The sequence below is a fragment of the Pseudorasbora parva genome, chromosome 9 (assembly GCF_024679245.1).
Source record: "Pseudorasbora parva isolate DD20220531a chromosome 9, ASM2467924v1, whole genome shotgun sequence".
Classification (NCBI taxonomy): Eukaryota; Metazoa; Chordata; class Actinopteri; order Cypriniformes; family Gobionidae; genus Pseudorasbora; species Pseudorasbora parva.
In genome coordinates, this window is record NC_090180.1 from 12637546 (window position 1) to 12658759 (window position 21214).

General features: G+C 36.8%; 1 protein-coding gene across 1 annotated transcript in view; it reads right to left on the reverse strand.

The window, feature by feature from the left end:
- The window catches only part of col11a1b (collagen, type XI, alpha 1b), a 97816-nt gene that overhangs the window by 6900 nt on the left and 69702 nt on the right, over positions 1 to 21214 (reverse strand). The window contains exons 42-58 of the mRNA XM_067453969.1: positions 20278 to 20385; positions 19589 to 19696; positions 18971 to 19024; positions 17678 to 17731; positions 11300 to 11407; positions 9526 to 9579; positions 9365 to 9418; positions 8586 to 8639; positions 8387 to 8440; positions 7314 to 7421; positions 7158 to 7211; positions 6589 to 6642; positions 6462 to 6515; positions 2072 to 2125; positions 1382 to 1489; positions 1112 to 1165; positions 832 to 885 (exon numbers count right to left, since the gene is read on the reverse strand). Of these exons, the coding sequence (XP_067310070.1) occupies positions 832 to 885; positions 1112 to 1165; positions 1382 to 1489; positions 2072 to 2125; positions 6462 to 6515; positions 6589 to 6642; positions 7158 to 7211; positions 7314 to 7421; positions 8387 to 8440; positions 8586 to 8639; positions 9365 to 9418; positions 9526 to 9579; positions 11300 to 11407; positions 17678 to 17731; positions 18971 to 19024; positions 19589 to 19696; positions 20278 to 20385 (1188 nt within the window). The remainder of the gene's footprint in view (positions 1 to 831; positions 886 to 1111; positions 1166 to 1381; positions 1490 to 2071; positions 2126 to 6461; positions 6516 to 6588; positions 6643 to 7157; positions 7212 to 7313; positions 7422 to 8386; positions 8441 to 8585; positions 8640 to 9364; positions 9419 to 9525; positions 9580 to 11299; positions 11408 to 17677; positions 17732 to 18970; positions 19025 to 19588; positions 19697 to 20277; positions 20386 to 21214) is intronic.

The following is a 21214-nucleotide window of genomic DNA, read 5'->3' on the forward strand; positions in this document are numbered from 1 at the left end:
CCAATGTAAATATATGAATTACTATCCAAAAGTTTGGGGTCGGTAAGATTTGTAACATTTTACTTAAAGCCCTTATTTATAATGCATAATAAAGTATTTATAATGTACATTATAATACATTATATCTTTGGTCCCACTTTATATTAGATGGCCTTAACTAACATGTACTTACATAAAAAAGTGTTCATATTGTATTGCATTACATTTTTGCTGATATTGAGGTGGATACGGGTAAAGTTAGGGACAGGTGTGGGTAAGTTTAAAGGTGTCCTAGAATGAAACATTGAATAAACCATGGCATAGTTGAATAACGAGAGTTAAGTACATGGACATCACATAAAGTGAGTCTCAAACACCATTATTTCCTCCTTCATATGTAAATCTTGTTTGTGAAAAACACCACGGAAAAACTGGCGATTCTCAACATAACGCCATCTGTGACGCAATCGCTGGGGATCATTAATATGTACGCCCCCAACATTTGTATACGATAGCGCTCACGCGAGGACAGCGAAAATCGCAGATCATGGAAATAGATAAGTATTATAATGTATTATAACCGTGGTTACAATTATTCACAAGACCATACAATGCATTATAAGGTGCATTACATTGCATAATTACGGCATTACAATTACATGTATAAATATGAAAGGTGAAATAAACTCATCATTACTCAAGTCTTGTCACATGATCCTTCAAAAATCATTCAAATGATTTGATGCCCAAGAAACATTCCTTCTTGCTTTCATTATTATTATTAATAACAAATAGATATCTTTTGTATTAAATAAATACTACATTCAAAAATATTATTTATTTAAAACATACCTTCTCACCCTTAGTACCAGGGTCACCTTTCAAGCCAGGAAGACCAGGAGGACCCTAGAATTTGTCAAGACACATACATTTGTCATAGACTTATGAATGATACTTTTATATATATATATATATATATATATATATATATATATATATATATATATATATATATATATATATATATATATATATATATATATATATATAAAATTATTATTATTTTGCCTAAATACTTTTAAACCTTTAGACTGAGTAAACAACATAATGGTGTCTCATTGTCTCTTCTTACCATTGGTCCAGGAGGACCGTCCTGGCCAGATGCTCCAGGAAGTCCCTGCTCACCCTGAAAGAGCAGACAGAATCCATCAGCTCATTAATACACACCCAAGCATTGCAAAAATGAATGCATGGCACACATACTCAAACCTACTGAATAGACAAGGAGAGTGATTCAACTTGAAAAGCTTAATGATAAAAATTAAGAGATTCTTGCGTACTGCTCTAATATAATTATGCAGACAATTTGGACTATATGAGATATCAGTTTCCAAATGCATACCACAGGCCCAGGGATGCCACGTAAGCCCTCAGCTCCAGACTTTCCAGGAGGCCCCTGGGGGCCAACAGGCCCAGTTTTGCCCGCTGGACCCTCACCACCGGCCTCACCCTGTGTGATGAAAAGGGATAATGTACTTATCAATACAGAAAAAAAAAAACATGGCATGAATAGGGCTGACTCGGTGGCTACTTACTTAAGTGATAAATAATTGCATTATATTAAATAAAAAAATTATAAGGTGAGGAAATATCTTTTAAGGACATTCTATATATCTAATGTTTTTAGTCATTTAACACATATCAATGCAATTGTTTCTTTTTCTTAAAGAGCACCTGTGATATCCATGCAAATGTGATAAAATTAATAATAACACTGGATCAGCAAATCATTTTGAAGAACTAAAGCTTTTAGAAGACAAACATAGATTTCCTGTCACTTCCTGTGACTGAACCTGTATTATAAGCTTAATTTGTTCTGGCATCCAATTAGGCTTTCTTGTGCTCAGATCTTTCAATGAGGATTTTAAAAGTCAGGACCAGTCAGTGTCGTGAGATTGGATTCAACAGACAAAAGCATGGGCAGATAACAAATCAAACATTCAGGAGGACGAACGATTTACGCTGCATTACAAATGACAATCATGTTGTTTGGTTGTTCGGGTGTTATTTTAAATAATGGAATTAGTCTTACCTTTGCACCCTTCTCTCCTTGCCTGCCTTCTGTACCAGCTGGGCCAGCAGGACCCTTGAAGACAGAAACACACAACTCAAAACAAAACCTTCCACAGCAGATATCTATACAGAGCTATCAACAATAAAAAGTTGCTGCACAACAAGACAGTGTACTTTCTTTTTCCCTCCGTTTCTTCCCCATGACATATAGAAGCTACATTTTTAGAATCCATTGTTCACTGATATCTCATAAAAGCATGCTCTGGAAACTTTATAACCGAAGCTCTCTGACTACTCCATTCAGACAGGGGAGCCCTAAATTTAGAGATTAGGTAGTTTCTTATGGATTATATTTTTATTTCTTGCATATGTTGTGATTATTTTATGATTATTTTAATTATATGTAATTATATTTTAATTAATTCTATGTAAAGCACTTTGAATTACCATAGTGTATGAAATGTGCTATATAAACATAAATGCCATTAAGACATCTATGAGATTGAGCTTAGCTATTGCGCTACCCATTAGCAAACAAAGTAACAACATTTGAGAAACTACGTTTCTTTTCGTACACAGTATTTATTCAAGCAAATTGATTTTTTTTTAAAATGTTTATATATTTTTACCTGAACACAAGACCAAATACCATTTAAGACAATACATTTTTGAGTGAATATGTTAGCAAAAGTTAACGGCCATTTTTATTTGTGAGAAAAACGCTTCCCAGCCAAAAACTGAATTTTCTGTTTCCGTGTTTTCACTGTCAGATGCTAGGGGGCGCTATTACGCATCTTCTGAATGAGTACAAAATCTCCTGACTAAAACACGCGAGGATGACGCAGTAAAAGAAAGATTGCAAGTAATCATATGTATATGTAAAATAATGTGATCGTCATCATTAAACAGCTTATGAATCAAAATGATCTAATGTTACTGAATTAAATGTGGACGCAAGACGAGCTACAGGACTGTGCAAGCATTAGGGGTGTTCATGAAGTCGACCTACTCCATCTGTGTTTGATCACTGTTCTGAATCTGATCGGGATGCAGTCTTTCATAAAATGTGATTTTCTCAGCTTTTTGTTTAAATTGTAACTTTTTTTATGAAACTTATTCAAGTGTTGAAAAAAGGAATGCATGAAGCTAAAATAAAAGTTTAGTTTATAAACGTTAAAAGTTTATAAAAGTTTTTTACTTTTTTTTTCTTTTTAAGAAGAGGGTCAGCTCTTTATTTTGATATATTGCATGCTCAGATATTCATTAAACAAAATATTCTATGGGCTATTACATTTTTGTAAACATTTTTTTTTTTTTTTTTAAACGCTGGCAAGGAAAGAATTAATGTGAACACTAATGTGTTCACTAATGTGAACATTTGTGAACACTATTAACATGATTATTCAGATAAATAGGTGATCAGCTGGTGAAAGACTTAATGATTGGTTTCTCAGTGTATGCATAAATTCAGTGCAGCGCTAGACTGGATGCCAGCCGAACGTAGCCCTGCCCTTAACATTTGAGGTCGGGAAGTTCGGTCTACACTTGATCCGTTGTGGAGCAGCTATGCTCAAACCAGAGCTGTTTGGATCAATCAAATTGTCAGGGCGGGCTTTTACGATGATGGACAGATGATGAACCAAATCACGTCACCAAATAGCGATTGGGTTGAATTAGTTTACTAAATGGAGAACTTGCACTCGTAAATGCATTTAACTTGACAATTTCTTTCAAAAATGATGGTCGTGTTGGTAAGTACTCCAGGTATCCTTTAAATATTTTTACAACACCATCAAAGATCGTTTACACTCATCATCTTCTAATATTTCTTCCAATGTTCTTGCAGTTGAGTTCTGTTGACAACTATGCATCGCTTAACATACGTCACTTACTCCGTTGCTCTGATTGGTTGTAGGTCTATCCAATTGAGTGCAGAGGCATTTTCACCCCATCACAGACAATTGAGCAGTATCAGACTAATATTCTGACTAGAATCTGAGTATGATGATATCAAGCTAGCAAAGTGCAACTGCCTAAAAATCCATGATCAGTAAGGGTCAGAGAAGGCAGAGATCTACCAAATGAACCAGCTTCCTTCGCTGACCTATTTAAGTTGTAAGCAAGATGGGTGAAAATGGAAATCCCCAAAATGTACTTTTATTGCTATTAGCTCACAGCTCTGCTGATACTTTTATGGAACAATAAAGCTCACTTTAGAAAACAAGTCACAAGAAACTGGAAACTGTAAGTTCACTGTGGTAAATACATCAGATCATAGAAGACTATACATTTTAGAGTTAAAATGTAATCTTTTCTAAGCCAAATCTTGAGGATGGCACCAGAGCTGACAATGACAATTCCATTTCCTTTCGGCTATCACATTGCCATCACAGTGCTGTCATTCAAACCACTTTGGTCAACATTCTATAATAGAACTGTCTAAATGTCAGCCTAAGCCCAACTGTTCCTGAGCAATGCAAGCTGATGTGAGGAGACCAGTTTTTCCCCCACACGGGTTTTATGCTATGCTGAGATTTCACAGGAATGACGTTTCCCAGGCACAGTGTGCACTCTTTAGTCACTTGGGAACAATTTACCGAGGGAAGACCCAGTAAAATCCTGACTGTGCTCCGCTTTTAAAGATTTATTGTTTGTGTAGTTCAGATCTGTTAAAAATAAATGTGCCACATAAAATATAGGCTTCTTAGCATGAATTTACAAGAGAAGCTCATAAACCTATTTAAAAAATGTGTTTCAGCAGATTACAAAAGGAAAAACAAAGGTGTAATACAAACGGTACATTCTTACTTTTTCTTAATAAAAGTTACATTCTTACATTTTCTTAATGAACAGTGGTGCTTGCCCATGCAAACCCCATTGTTTTGAGTGTTTTAGTACATATCTATGTGGTTGCTAAGGTGTTGTGGGGGGTTTGCTCTAGTTGCCCAAGTCAAAAGATTAGTCAATTTGACACTTACAGTCTGTTCAAATGTTTTGCAATGCAAGTGCTTGTTGCTAGTTTCAGCATGATGCAGTTATCATTTTCACTTCGTTGTCTAAAAAGCAGATGCAATCGCGCGACCATGTGTTCACCAATGGTTGTGCTAGTCTGCAAATGAGGTGTGTTCAGGCACATTGTTGGCTTGTTGCTATTTTGAGGCAACTGAAAACAACTGTGCCATTGACCAACAAAAACCTGCTCTAAAGTCAACAGTGCAGTATTTGATGTGCTATTTAAAGGGTGCCTTGACTCATTAAGAGACTAGGTACAACCCTTTTGGCCATGCGCTCAGATTGTTAAAATAGGCCCTACGTCTGAGTTGTAATAACAATATAACCAATTTCGTGTTGGGAGTAGTTAACTACAAGTAATAATGCTATGAGTTTAAAACATTTTTTTTCAGTAACTTGACAGTAGCATCAAACATTTAAATAGTGTCGTTTCAGTAACAACCCATTTTTTTCAACCAAGTAGCACTGTAGCGCCATTAAACACTATACCTCTATGATTCACTGTTTTGAGTTGTTCTTTCAACGAATTCATCAAATGGTAAAAAAAATGGTCCAAATTGGCTTGAGATTCAGTATGGAGAATTTGAGTAATTCAGCCTGATTACATTTTGTAGAATAAAAATAAGGCTGGTTTAAGTTTAATAATTTACCTACAATACTGGAATATATGCTATGGTTTACAAGTGGTGAAGAAGATCTTTCAGATCAACACTACATGTGAATATCATACTGCAGGTAAAGACACCAAGTTTTGTGTCTAAATGTACACTATGTACCACAGGCAGCACGTTTTAAAACACGTAAAGTTGCTTTTAATTACGATAGCAACATTAGGGCCCCTGCACATTTTCTTTCAGAACCATCATTAGTCCATAACATATTGTACCCTGATTTATGGTACAATATAAAACAAAATATTTGGTATGTTAACTAATCGCACAACACAAGACAATAGTTGTACCCAATACAACATATAAAAAAATACATCACCACTAGATACATAACCTATTTTTCTCATTTTAGATATTGAGCATGTGCAAGGATTTTGCTTTTCTCTTCTTTTGGGTATGTGAGAAATGTTGTTTTTTCATCTTCTCCATAATGAGGATATGAGAGAAATATCCTATACAGTTTACAATGGTCTGGTTATGCATTTAAAAAAAAATGTTAAGCAAATGCATACTACATTTACATTACTTTAAATATACAAAGTTACTTGTAACCTAATAACTGTAAATAAAATATTGTCCCTCTAAGTAGCTTGAAAGTACTTATTGTAGCTTCTAATGTAGCAAACTACTTTAAATTCTGAGTAGCTTGTTGCTTGAAAACTACAATTTTAAAGTAGCTTCCCCAACGCTGAACCAAATGAACAAAATGCCTGGTGAGGTACTCACTCGCTTTCCAGGGGGTCCTGGAGGACCAGCTTCACCAGATGGACCAGATGGACCCTGTGGTGTAAAAATTCAATACATTAATTAGCAAGTTTTATTATGTTTGAATCGAGAGTCGAGCATCACTCACAGGCTGACCAGCCTCTCCATCATCTCCCTTGTCTCCGGGAAGACCATCCAGGCCCTATGTAAAACAGGACATTACATCACAACATTGCCCTAATTTTTCCATCAAGTGTCATATTGTTTGTACACATAAATAGTTTTTTCTGCGAACATTTGCATATAGCCTGAAAATTGAGCCTGTAACTAATGACTATACTGACGATCTGTTGATTATTTATTTTTAATGATATCCCACAATGCACAACAAAGCCTATATGCTAAACACTATGAAACAAAATGGTTTAAAATATTAATGTGCGTGAGTGGAAGCTTGGACACACCAAAATATGTGAGCGTTTTGAGCAGCATATATAAATCAGTGCTTTGTAAAACTTCCACATATTTTTTCCCACGTTCTGTTACTTCCAACATTTTTAAATGCATTTCTCACAGAAATTTAATTATTTTACAACCACAAAGAGATATGGCAATCATAGGTCATTCGTGCACAGTGTAAATAGCCAATTAATTGATAATGAAATCTATTTAAGCTGAATAAACCCTTGTACGTGAATGCCTCCAAATTGAACTTACACCAACTCCAGGCTCACCAGGGGGACCTGGATCTCCAGGGAAGCCAATAGGACCCTAAATTAAAAAAAAAAAAATCATCATACAGTCATCATCATACAGTATTATTTCAGTTTAACAGATGAAGGGTGTCTTTTAGGATGTCATAGAGAGACTTACTGGGTTTCCTTTGGGGCCGTCATCTCCGGGGGGTCCTCTTGCACCGGCGGGTCCTGCAGCTCCTGGTGGGCCGGCTTCTCCTTTCTCTCCAAGCTCACCTTTGGGTCCCTAAGAAAGAACACAACTATCAACATCCTGCTTTCACCCATCTATGACAATTATGCTAAAAAAAACGATGTATTCCAACGCTGGCGCTATGCTGTTTTCAATGCAATGAACAGGAAGATCAACTGTATAGTTTTTCTTGGCTATAAAGTTAAAACCCAAGTTAAAACACATCAAGCTGGCGGTTGGTCAATGTCGGGCCATTTTTGAGCGTCAGGTGGCTTAGTTCTGCACTTTTGGCTCGATTCTGTATGTCGAAATGGCAGCAAAGCTTGTAAGGTAACTTATTGCTTAGTGGTTACAAGGTCATTCTGGATAGTTTCACCATTCAGAATTGTATGAACTGAATTTCTGAATTTTAACTGAATTAGCCAACAAAAATCAAAGGTAAATTAGAATTAAACCAAACTGAAATTCATATCAATCAAGTATAAAAATAATAAATGTAAAAAGGAAACGGAAAAGCTTTTCCGAAAGGAAAGGTTGTCAAAACGAACTTTGAATGCTGCCTTAAACTCTTGTTCCAAACGGAAAGTAATAGTAAGATAGATAATAACAGACAAAAATCAGCATTTAAGATGCCGATATCACATAAACAGGTCGGTGCATCAGGCTGCAGACAAAATAATGTCCCTGGGTAAAAAAGAATGATGATGATCCAACCATCTGGAATGCAAGTAATGTTCACCACAGCATATACTAGCTGGAGGAAATATGTCTGTTCTAAAGCAGAGTAAAATGAATTCATTGCAAAGGAGTGCAACATCCTTATCTTGCCAGTGCAAATTATACCATAAAGATCATTTGCTTTATGTGTTCAGTTTTGAAAACAGAAGGATTTGTGTAGTTACAGTATGTTCCCTGAATGTCAATAGATTAGCCTCAATTACATGCAGGTCAGATCAGATCTGGCAAACCTCCATAAAATCATGCTCATCAACATCAATCAAACACAAACATATACTTACTCCTGGACCAGACTCTCCTGGTGGTCCTGGATTACCTGCCTCACCGGTCTCACCCTGAGGGGAATAGATAAAGGGAAATAAGTTCGGTTTAACCTGGTCAACGTTACGTGTTGTGACATCTGTGTACATTCATAATCATAACTACAAGAATATGTATGCATATTCATATTTTGAAGAGATTTATTCAAGAAAACCCCACCTTTTCCCCATTTCCACCCATTGCACCAATACCTCCAGGGGGGCCAGGAGCACCCTGTTAAACAAATAACAACATAGCTGATTCAAATCACACTTTTCACATTCACACAGCAGAAGAATATTGCTGTCAATCCTGTATTTGAGTCCTTAATACAGTTACTCACAGTTCAGTTTAGTAACAAGAGTGAAAACCCCATTCTATAACCACACCAGTACATTTTCAGGACTCATTCACATTCTCAGAAAACCCACTCTGTGAACGGAACTGGACTGGACAACTAGTCTGTCATGTCATACAGTGTGAGAGAGCCGCTGTGCACTGCTTAACATGTGTTGCAGTTTTCGCTGTGTTTCGCTACTGGTAACTTATAGGAATGGAGATATGAGTTAAGTGTCATCTAAAGTTTTTAGATCACTGCTCTACACACAACTTAAATGCTCATCCAGATTTAAAAGCTGCTGTCTGTTTATGAAGATTTGATGGGTAAACTCGACTTGACTCATATTGTATCAAAAGTGATAAGACTTTTCAGTTTTATAGAGGTCACCATTTTTGATATTGGTTTCTGGTAAGGGAATTCAGGCTTGGCTCAGGTTCATACTGACAGTATTTGAGATGCTACAGCAAGAAGCTGTTTGAATGGGATATTTCAAGACTCAAGATTCAAGACATTTACCAGTAGGTAAATGGAGTTGTCAATATAAAAAATGTACAGTGTGAATGCATAGCCTTTGATTCCCTTCAGAGTTTCTATACAAATATATAACAGTTAAACTCACATCTGCGCCACTAGAACCTTGAGGACCTCTGGGACCGGGAGGACCAGGGGGACCCTGTAAGAGAAACAGCAGTTTGTCAAATAGATTGAAACATTAAACTCTGGCAGATTCTATATATTTTATAGACTTAAAAATGGTAAGTTTGACAACTACAAACTTACCATTGGGCCAACGTCTCCATTCTCTCCTTTCTCACCGGGTGGTCCTGGCAAACCCTAGAAGAAAACATGTTTTACATATTAATCTGACAAAATTCCAGGTTATATAACCAGTTAGAGTTCACTTATTACAATTTTCAAAAAATGCTAAAAGGTTCAGTAACGAGAGGATGCGTGGATATGTTTCCTCTTCCCCAATGAACAACATGATAATTTAGAATAACAATCAGTCTCACAGTGCTGAATATGAATAATATACATTTATAGCTTTGAGCCATTGGGTAAACACTATTAATCAAATAACAATATTTGGTAATTAGCAGTAGAAGGAACCTCATGGCAGTTTTTGCATTTGCATGTGTGTGTGTCTGTGAATGTGTCACACTCTGTGTCACTTTGAAATATGAAACACAAAAAAAGGAAAATCTTGGCAAACAGTTCATTTTACAATATAATTTTGCTTGACTAACGAAGTTTGAATGCTATTCAGACTAATATCACCCAACAATATACCAACAGATGCCTCTTCATTGTTAATAGTCAACATCTGTAATTAGAAGGATTATTCTGGGTCATTGTATTTGGCCATGCTCTTTGGTACCAGCTAACGTTTATCTTACTGCTTATTGTTATGATAAATTTTATGTTACTATAAAAAGACAGAATTGTTATTTCACAGTCATTTTGAAGGAGCCAATTTTCCCAAATGCCAAAACTACACTAATAGGTTATATTTCCAGTCAGTTTTGAAAAGATAATGGAATGTCTCCATTCTAATAAAGCCAAATCTCTCCCCATTAGCAAGTTTTTAAAAACTTGAGAGAAAACAAATTAAGATGGTTAATTTCTTCGGATCAAAAATCATTATGGCGGAGGATCAGTGTGAGGCACTAACAAGGAGACGCAGAGCACAAACAATTAGCACAGTTGGGATGAATCACTCTTCCTATTACCTTTGATTACTAGTCAATTGCTCTGAGTGACTCTGTAATATTGCTATGTTGAGTAGCAGGCTCTGTTGTTATTTGAAATTCACTTCTTTATTATTCCCATAAAGGTGAAGTGTGTGTTTTTTCCAAAGTTATAATACCTTGTCCCATATACACGGAGACAGCTACACTACTGTTCAAGAGTTTGGGATCAGTGGGATTTTTATTAGAATTTTTTTCACTAAGGCTGCATTTTAACTACTGTGACTGTGTTTTAAAATGTAATTTTATGTGATCCAAAGTTGAATATTCAGCATCATTACTTTCATCTTCAGAAATCATTCTAATATGCTGATTTGTTGCTCAAAGGACATTTATTATGTTGAAATCAATTGTGCTGCCTAATATTTTTATGGAAACCATGATTTTTTCATAATGTTTTAATGAACGGAAAGTTTAAAAGAACAGCATTAATTTGAAATATACATTTCTGTGTTTCAATATTTGCAACAACCAATGACATGAAATTGGAATGGAATTATCTGTTTGTCCAAGCAGAGGAAGACAAGTTTTCTTTTTTTTTTCTTTTTTTTTTGCTATTCCAGTTGGTGGTGCTAGTGACATAAAAAGTCGCAGATTTTTTCAAATTCATGGTACTTCACCTTCAAAATGTCAAGTAAATTGAAAATGACAGAATCAATCAGCCATGTTTTGAGCAGCATAATTGAATCCAGATTTTAAAAATAGCTATTGCACTCCTTGCTCAATTATCCTGCCTCACAGTCTTTGTGTATTGCAGCAGATCCATAATAGGTGTGTTTAGATTAATGTAAAGATGATAACTGTACCTGCAGTCCGACGGGACCAGGAAGACCTGGGAAACCACGGGGACCCTCATCTCCCTTCTGCCCAAACATACCCTGCTGACCTCTGGGTCCGGACTCTCCGTCGCTTCCCTTCATAAGAAACAGAACAGTCAGACAAACTATAACACACTGACAGTTAACATCTGAAACCGATACAAACCCTTGATGGTGGAGAAGTACAGTACAACACACTCTGTAAAAAAACAACTTTCTGACCCAAGAATGTCTTTCATACTCTACTGTACGGTGCAGACAACCATGAAAATGCAATCTACCCCCAGAGACATCAAAAGTCAAGCTTGAAAAGATGTGCCATTCAGTAATGCCCAGAGGAATTATGAAGGGTGAGAATGTGCTGCCCTCATTTCTGACGCTGATTTCTCTACAGGGTCAGTGGAAGGGGAAGGGGTACAGTTCAAACAAATGAAGAATGAAGATCAAGTTATTAAAGAGATGTGAGGTTAGACGACTGAATGGCAAGTCACTGCAGGATAAGATGGTGTGCTTGTTTCGGAGACTATGATGGAATGCAGTATTGATTTACCCTACAGGACATAAAAAAAAAAAAAAAAAAAAATCACTTAATTAATCAACATCATATACAGGCATGCAATCAGTGAAGGGATAAAGAAGAAGAGAAACCAGACCGTCCCTCCTTAAGTGTTTCTTAAAATAAATAAATAAAAAATACTTTTACAGAACAATTCATATGCAACACTAATATTTGCGGCTGTCATAATTTCCTTGAGTAATTAATAATAGATATGAATTTGTTAATAATAGATTAATAAGCAATTCTCATTACAAATCTGAGAAAATAGTTGGCATGTGTTGCATTTTCAATTGTATGTTGAAGACATTTACAGCAAAACGAGGTGCTCTAAGAAACATTGGATCGCGAGCTGCTTGTGTATAAATGAACACATTGGTGCGTTTCACTCTGAAACATGTAGCGCATCTGACTATATACAGCATTTGTGTTTTGATAACCGCACTGACTGACAGGTAAAGCCGTTTTGTATACTTGCCATACATGTTTAAGAGAGAGAATGAATGTGATTCAAGGCTAAATCTTGCAGATAAAAGTTGAAAACTCGCTTATTTAAGAACGTGCATTTATTGCATGTACAAAACACACTGCTGTGAGTAAGTAAGACATGCTGCTGCTTTACAATAACGTACATGAATTACTCATTGCAGATCTATACAAGTGGAGCTGGGGAAGGTGGAGGATTTCTGAAAGAGTGCTGCACTGCTAAGGTAAATGATAACCGAGTATTTGAAGATTGAGCAGCGAGCTCGATGATAAAATAAAATTTGAGGCAAACGCTGACATTATTAGAGGGAAAGAGTATGTATTTTCTGAGGAAACTATGAACTTTTAATAAGGATGTTTATTTTATGGAAATGTTTTACACTTGTTTTATAGAATCTGTCTTAAATTTTCCATTATTTGTTAGTATGGCAATCTTAATATAGAGAATAGGAGTAAGTTGAGTAGTATAGTCCTAAGTACAAATATGTTGTCTTTAATCCCGTTAGTCCTTTCCGTTGTCGCCCACCCACTATGTACTGTATTTCAACTGCTTCCCTTAGGTCGGAGTTTTAGGGTGTGTTCACACTTGTAATTCAGTTCGTTTGGTTAGTTTTGTCTGGACCAAAAAACAAAAACAAAACATAGTCCTGGTCCGCTTCAAACTGGCATTTTTAAAAGCGAACCTAAAGTTACCGAACCAAAGGCATGGGGATACGGTCACAACATGATTGGTCGGCTTTTATGACGTATATTTTGCAATGGAGCTTGCTTACCGAACATTCAAAACAATACAGTGTGCTGTATTAAACGTGATCATTTTATGTGTGTACATATGGTTTTATTTTTACCAGTTGAGAACTGAGAGCTCATAAAACGTTCAAAACATTCCTCCGTTGTTTGCAGAAATGAAGATCTGCTACAAAAGAGACGGCAGTTCCATTGTCTGTACCGACTAAAGCCGCATTCAGACGTAGGCGTTAACACTTCACGGAGGGCATGGCTGAAGCTTGGTGCTGACGCGATCGTCAAAGTGACAACAGCCAATCACATTTCTTGCTGCTTGGACCACAACACAACACAAAAAAGTGCGTAGAAAATAGTGACAGCTAGTCTGTGATGAGAAGAACCAGGTATGCTTTTTGTGAGTTTTTTCTAGCATTTTTGAAACATGCTCATCAGACCAAATATTGATGGCACTTTACCACCTCGTTGCTCCACGTTTGCCATTTCGGATACACCGATCTTTCTGCGTCGTCAAATCAGTTGACTTGTAGTGTCGCATCTTTTAACATTACGTCCTGTTTTTGGTCCGTTTACATGTCTTTGGTCCGTGTTGCATTCATATATCAATCGAACCACACCAGAGTTCGTTTGGAAGCGGACTGAGGTCCATCTTTTTAGTGGTCTCGGCCCGCTTGTTTGGTGCGCACCAGGGTTCGGATGGCATCGTTTACATATGTTCAAAAGAACCGGCAGTGGCTCAGTGGTTCATGTAGATTGTCTACAAACCAGAAGGTTGGTGGTTCAATCCCCTGTTCCACTTGACCAAGTGTCGAGGTGTCCATGAGCAACACACCTAACCCCAGCTGCTCCCGACGAGCTGGATGGCGCCTTACATGGCTGGCATCGCCGTCGGTGTATGAATGGGTGAATGTGAGGCAAAAATGTAAAGCGCTTTGGATAAAAGCGCTATATAAATGCAGTCCATTTACCATTTACCAAAAGAACCGCACTAACCGAGCAAGCGCACCAGGGTTCGTTTTAATCGAATCAAACATGACAAGCGTCATGTTTGTCATTTGTACATAAAGAATTACCTTCAAGGATAATACAGTTAAAGGGTTACTTCAGCGATTAGCATATGGCTTTGTATCAGTAGAAACCCTGGAGTATATTCAAATGATTGTGCTTTCCCCCCTCATATCCCCCTGAAACAAGAGATTTATGCATTTTATTTCTGGAAAAATTCCTCCTATGATGCAAATTGACGATATTTGACAAAGGAGGAATGTTTGGCCAAAGGCTAAAGACTACAGCCAGCAGAGGGAGCCATTTCCGCATGTTTTGAACTCGCGCATGGGAGATGGAGATCACACTCACAGCTCAGCTCAGCTACAGGCACTCATGTAAACGGAGCTATGGTGAGCAATGTAAGTCTTTTAACTTCTCAAATTAATTTCTATAAAAGTTAAGCTTGCAAAGGCATGAACTGAAACGTGCCAGACTGAACTCGCGTTGTGAATGTATGCCGCGAGTGTAGTCGCGATTACCTCAGCACTCCTCACGAGAGCTCATCAGCTCATTTATCTGATCCTGCAGTTAGTGCTCAGTGCTGTGATACTCGCGCGGTGACTCACTTATTATATTGAACAGACACGTTCAGTTTTTAATTGTAGTGTCTTCTCCAACTCAGTCACAGTAATCAAGTTGGTGGCTTTGGGAATGGCCTCACAGGGCAGTGAAGCATTCTGGGAATTGTAGTCTTTCATCCCCATGAGACAAAAATACATTTTCTGTCTTTTCTCAGTCTAGAAGGCACCAAATTCAGAAATAATTTCACATTTCTACTGCATTGATGACCCAGTTTAAATACAGATTCATCTTCCCAGCGCTGAAGTACCCCTTTAAGTAAGCTTATTGGCTACTTAAACAGCAGAAACCAATAAGCTGTGCCTTATAGAGAATCAAGTGTTTACAAGCAGGTTGAATTAAGGACCTAATAACCTGCACTATCTATTGTTTCATGACGGAACTTTGTATTTTGTTTGCATGTGACAAAATAACTCATTTGATTAGATTTCTTTTAAATCAAGTGACAATCCTAACCAAAACGTACTCATAGAAAGAATACTTGTTCAGTCAAATATTGCTCATATTTAAGTGACTAAAATCTTTAGCAGCATTAACATCATTAAGTCATCTAATAGATTTACCGTCTCATGCGTTTCCGAATTTGTAAGATCCTATTCAGTAGAAAAGCAGAATAGTTTCCAATAACTGCACAGAATAAGTGTAATTATCAGCTTTTATAGAGCTAATGTATCAAGGAAATGGAGAGGCCCAGCTGGGAGTGTTCAGCTTGAGTCATAAACTTTAAACATTCAACTGTGTGCCACCTGGCCCTGACTACTTACTCACACTGCTGCTTTATCAACTCCGCAGGCTGTCTGACAGAGGCAAAACTGAGCAAATGTGAGTAGTTAGTCATTTAACAGACACTTATCCAAAGCAACTTATAGGGCAAGTTGTTTCACCTACAAGGATTATTCTTAAACCAAGATTAAATCAAGGTTTATCTAATAATTCTGTTGCACCGAATTTTAAACCGTGCTTAAAAATAAGCAGATCAAACAGAATGGGCGGCGCTGTCAAGAGCAGAGATAGTCACTCCGCCAAGTTACACTCTCACAATATACTCCATTAATTGATACTATAAATGTATTTCCATGCTTGTGAAATCAGCACTCGCTGCCGCAATGTTTCATTGCCTGCTTGATCTGTAACAGTCTCTATATGTAGTGCTTTATAAAGACAGCTGACATTTTACAACTTTGTTTCCTTTATTGGCAAAAGCTACTTAAGTCAGAGAGAGTTTCTGCTGGTCAATAAAGAATCCATCATGGCAGCGAAAATGTATCGTAAAAGGAGGTTTTAATCGCAGGTTAAATTCCAGTCCCCGATTTGTTAATCGGGATTTAAATTTAAGTGGTGCAACACAACACAATTTAAAATAAAGCCCTTGGGCCGTATTCACAAAACATTTGATCTTAGCACTAAGAGTTTAAGGCAGTAAAAGTTCTTAGTTAAGAGTTTTCTCTTAGAACCTATTCACAAAGCTGCTAAGAGCAACTTTTACTAAAGAATAGAGAGAAGTCTTAAGATAAGAGTAAGGGCGGGGTTGACCTTGTTGCTATGGATGATGTCATCACGCTTGCTAACTATGACCACAGTGATTGGCTGATAGGAGAGAGATCTCTGTATGCGATTTAATTATAGAAATATTTTGTTGAACAAGGTTTCATGTTGCTATATTCAAATACAATGTTTAAAATAATAATGTTGCCATATTCAAATAAAGATTTTAAAATAAAAATGTTGCTGTAGTCAAATAAATATTTTAAAAAACTAATTAAACTAATATATGTTCAGCTAATTGTCAGACTAACATGTCAGCGAAAATTATCTTTTATAAACAAAGTTTGTGAGGAGCATGTTCAAACTGTCTATCTTTTTAGCGTGAGAAGAGGTATATACACCGCAGAGCGCCGACTCGCCTAACGTTGGTTACCTCCACAGTTTTCTGCATCCCTCCACCACTCTGTTCCTCACTCCCGGTCTGCGGTCTGCGAGAACTCTGGGTTTGGGCTAAATTACGGAGCTCAGAGCCCTCTATCGCTTCGGACAGCACATCAAATACGCTTATATTCTTTTACTTTATTCAATCATTTGTAAGTGTGAAATAATAAAAACAACTTCCACAGGTAATCTGACATTATTTCACTATTGCCTCAATGTTGTATAGTGTCTTTGGGCGGATTGCAGCAACAGCCATTAGGGTTGTTTAGTGATTTGGTCTTAGTAGACCTCTTGACTACTCCTAGCATATCATGGATTTAGGAGCTAGTTTTAGTGCTAACATGCTTTGTGAAATACTCTTAAAGCGAAAATTTAGGAGTCCTAAAAATAGGACTTACACGGCCATTATTTTTAAGAGTTTCTCCTAAATAGGCAAGGAAGGAGCTACTTTTAGCCTTAAGATGTTTTGTGAATACGACCCCAGATTAAATAATCCTTGATCAGACCTAAAACGTGCTTAATTTAATCCTTATTGGTGCAACCCACCCATACTGTATTTAATACAGGGAAAATTCTGCTGGAGCAGTGTGGGCCAGGATTAAACAATCAGGATGGTGATGGAATATTTTGTCCAGTTGACATAACTGTCACTCTCCCTATAAGGTTGTTACAACATTGCAATGATTTGATCATATACAAGTGTTTTTATGATTTATGACTAAACATTGGTTTAAACAGTTACAAGGTTAAGGTATCACCCTGGAACATTCAAACCTTGATTTTTAAAAAAAAAATAAAACTAGCTTAAATACTAGGCCACACCACCCCCCGAATAAAAATAAACTTTTCGTTTAAATACTTAAGTTCGGTTAAATACGTATTAGTAGTAATGTGTGAAATTACTGGAGTAACAAAGATGACATACTGGTGTGACCTCCATTCTTCTATAAACTCAGAGAAATTGTTAAGAGAGGTAAACATTTGAGTTTCATCCCATATGGCTAAATAGAACAGCTGTAAGTACTCACAGCAGGGCCTGGAGCTCCAACTACACCCTGAGGACCTCCTGGACCTGGCGGACCCTACAGCACAGACATAATCAGGGCAATGTTAAGGACTGGTTATAAAGAAACTATATCTCATATGATCATTATACGTGCCTAAGATAGTATTTGTTAAAAATGGGGTTGATTTTGCATCCAAATACATAATAAATGCAACAAATAAATAAAGTAAAAAAAATATGGTACCACTTTTTATTAAGTGTCTTTAACACCTTTGACAGACTACCAATTTGACACTTGGTTAATAATTGATATGAATCTGGCAGTTTAGTCCAAATTTTCTACAGAGACATGATTGCTTTATATGCTGAAGAGACTTAATTTAGGCTTTTATTTGCATATAAACATTCAACAACTCACACAACAGTTGTGGTAAACTAACGGAAGCTCAAGCATGCATTCTTGACGTGTGAAAACCAATGAGGTTCCTACTCGTGTGTTACACAGCATGTTTGAGCAACGGCGAGAACCAATGAGGTTCATTCTTGCGTGTTACTCAGCGGATTGGAGCTTTAGCAAGAATCAATGAGGTTCATTCTCGTGCATTGTGCAGCACGTTTGAGCTTCCTCAAGAACCAATGAGGTTCATTCTCTTGTGTTATATAGCACGTTTGAACTGCCAAAAGAACCAATGAGGTTCATTCTCTTGTGTTACATAGCATGTTTGAGCTTCCTCAAGAACCAATGAGGTTCATTCTCTTGTGTTATGTAGCACGTTTGAACTTCCACAAGAACCAATGAGGCTAATTCTCTAGTTATGTAACACGTTTGAGCTTCCTCAAGAACCAATGAGGTTTGTTTTTGTGTCTGTCTCAAGTATGGTTGAGTTTATGTTCACTGATGAATGTTTATATGTGAATAAAAGCCAAAATTCAATCTGCTTATCATATAAAGCGTTTGTGTCTCTTCCCAAAATGTGGACTAAACTGTTTTTATACCTTTTTTAAGTACTAAGTACACAGTGGTTGAAGACACCTAATATAAAGTGTGACCAAAAATATATAATATAAATAAAATAAATAACACAATAAGTTTCCATTAATGTTATTTCAACACTTAATAATACATTATTAATCTTAAAAGTTTTATCTGTTAATATTATTGAATGGACTTGAGCTAACATTGACTAACAATGAACAGTTGTATTTGTGCATATATTTAACATTAACGTTAAGATTGATACATGCCTTAACGAATGTATTGCTCAGTGTAAATCAAATATTTTTTATAAATCGTTTGAATATTTTTTTAACTTACATGTTCACCCTTGTCACCTTTGCTTCCCTTTTGACCCGGCTCTCCAACTTCTCCCTGAAAAAAATAATACAAATGTTTTTGAAAATCCAGTAACTGAAGCTTTGTTTAAAACTTTTCCCTTGTTGCCTGGTCATCAAAAAATTCCTCAAGGTCAATTCAGCCTCAATGGCAGAGTAAACTTTGCTCCAGAGATTTTAATTTAACAGTAAAACCAAGACCTTGGGGTGTGTTTGCAATTAATTGATTACTTGGCCCCTCCAACACCATTGCCGCCACAGCCGAAAAGAATAATGTGTCTTGGGACGTGATAAGGATCTAAAAAAGCCCCGTTCTACATTTAACAGGGCGATAATAGATTCTGGAATACATTAGCCTCAAAGCACATTGGTTTACTTGGTTTATGTGCATGTGTGTAGAAGTGTGTGTGTGCTCCTCAATTTCACTGGTTTCAACATTTCACTATAGTAATGATTTTGTGTCTTGTTTGGTTATAGTGATGGATAAGACAAAACTCTGTTGGCAGCATCACTAATGTGCAGTTTGTGTGCAGATGCGAGATGGGTATGATGTCTATGAATTAAAATGTCATGCTGTGAAGTTTGGAATAAAGCGCTGCACCTTATCACCATCCTCTCCAGGTGGGCCCTGAGGTCCGGCTGGGCCCGGCAGACCGACAGGACCTTGGATGCCATCCCGACCGGCAGGACCAGCAGGTCCTTTCTCACCCTGAGTGAAGTGAAGAAATAACATTTTACATTGAAGACTGAATATACAGATCCTCTCTGCGTTGCTATGAGGAATATTTAATACAGTTAATACAGGGAGTCTAGATCTACCACAATTAATTATCAGGATTCATACACTATGCAGAAGAGTATGTTTGGAAATTATTATAGAACCTTTCAGTCAACTAATTGATTTCAGCTTTTACTGAATTAAGTTTGTGTTTGGATGCTGCATTAAACTCGATAAGCTATCTCTGGTAGATGTGTTTATTGAAAAGATGAATTTTAATGAACTAAAACACTTCCCCTCTGGTCCATGTTATTTCCCACAGGAATATATAGACATATATAGACATTAGTGATTCGCTTCCACACATCTGATAAAAGCACAGTTGCTATTTTACTTTCTTCGGGGTGAATTCAGGTAAATTAGGCCACATTTTGCTATTCATCTCGTCAACAAATTAGATAATGGCCCAATTTACATGAATTCACATTAATTATTATTCTTATTCATTGAGACAATTTACTAACTAACAGTAGTTTTTTTTCAAATTTACAAGCTTAACAATGCTCACTCACCGGACCACCCTTCTCTCCAGCGGGTCCCGGGGGTCCCTGAGGGCCATTGCGTCCTGTTAGACCAATAGGTCCTCCTGGTCCAGCTGCTCCTCTCTCTCCTGGTGACCCCTGTGTCACACAACCAATTGGGATGCAGTCAGCTTTAATAGGATAATTAACATAATTATGATTTACAAGAAAGAAAGTCATGGTGTTCACTTTTTCAGGATACTCCAGTTTAAAGATAATTATTGATAATAAAGATAGCTTTATTGAACTTTATTGGAAAGTGTTTAAACAATGTTTTTCATGCTTGTTCAATGAACTGTAAACTATTTTTGCACACGAAACCGTGGAACAGTCCTTAAAGCGTTAGTTCGCCCAAAAATGAAAATTCTGTCATTAATAACTCACCCTCATGTCGTTCAAAACTCATAAGACCTTCGTTCATCTTCAGCAAACACAAATTAAGATTAAGAAATCTAAGATCTCTCTGACTCCTCCATAGACAGGAATTTATTTAACACTTTCAAGGTCCAGAAAGGTAATTAAAAATGTTAAAATAGTCCAAGTGATTCCAGGTTTAACCTTAATTTATTGAAGCGATGAAAATAGTTTTTGCGCACAAAAAAACAAAAACAAAAATAATGACTTTATTCAACAGTTTAGTTTTGGCCAGTACAGTGTCCTACGCTGGCAAATACAGTGTGTCGTGGTGCTCACATGAACCGCATCGGCTGCTGTAGATTTTGAGAGCACTGCACTATTTACAACGGAAACTGCATAGGAGACTGACACAGGCTAGAACGAAACTGTTGATTAAAGTTGTTATTGCTGTTTGTTTTTTGGTACAACAAGCATTCTCGATGATTCATTAAATTAAGGTTGAACCCATAGACCGTAAAAAAATATGGACGACTCGACATCATCCGTTTCCGCTTGTCAGATTTGAAGCTTT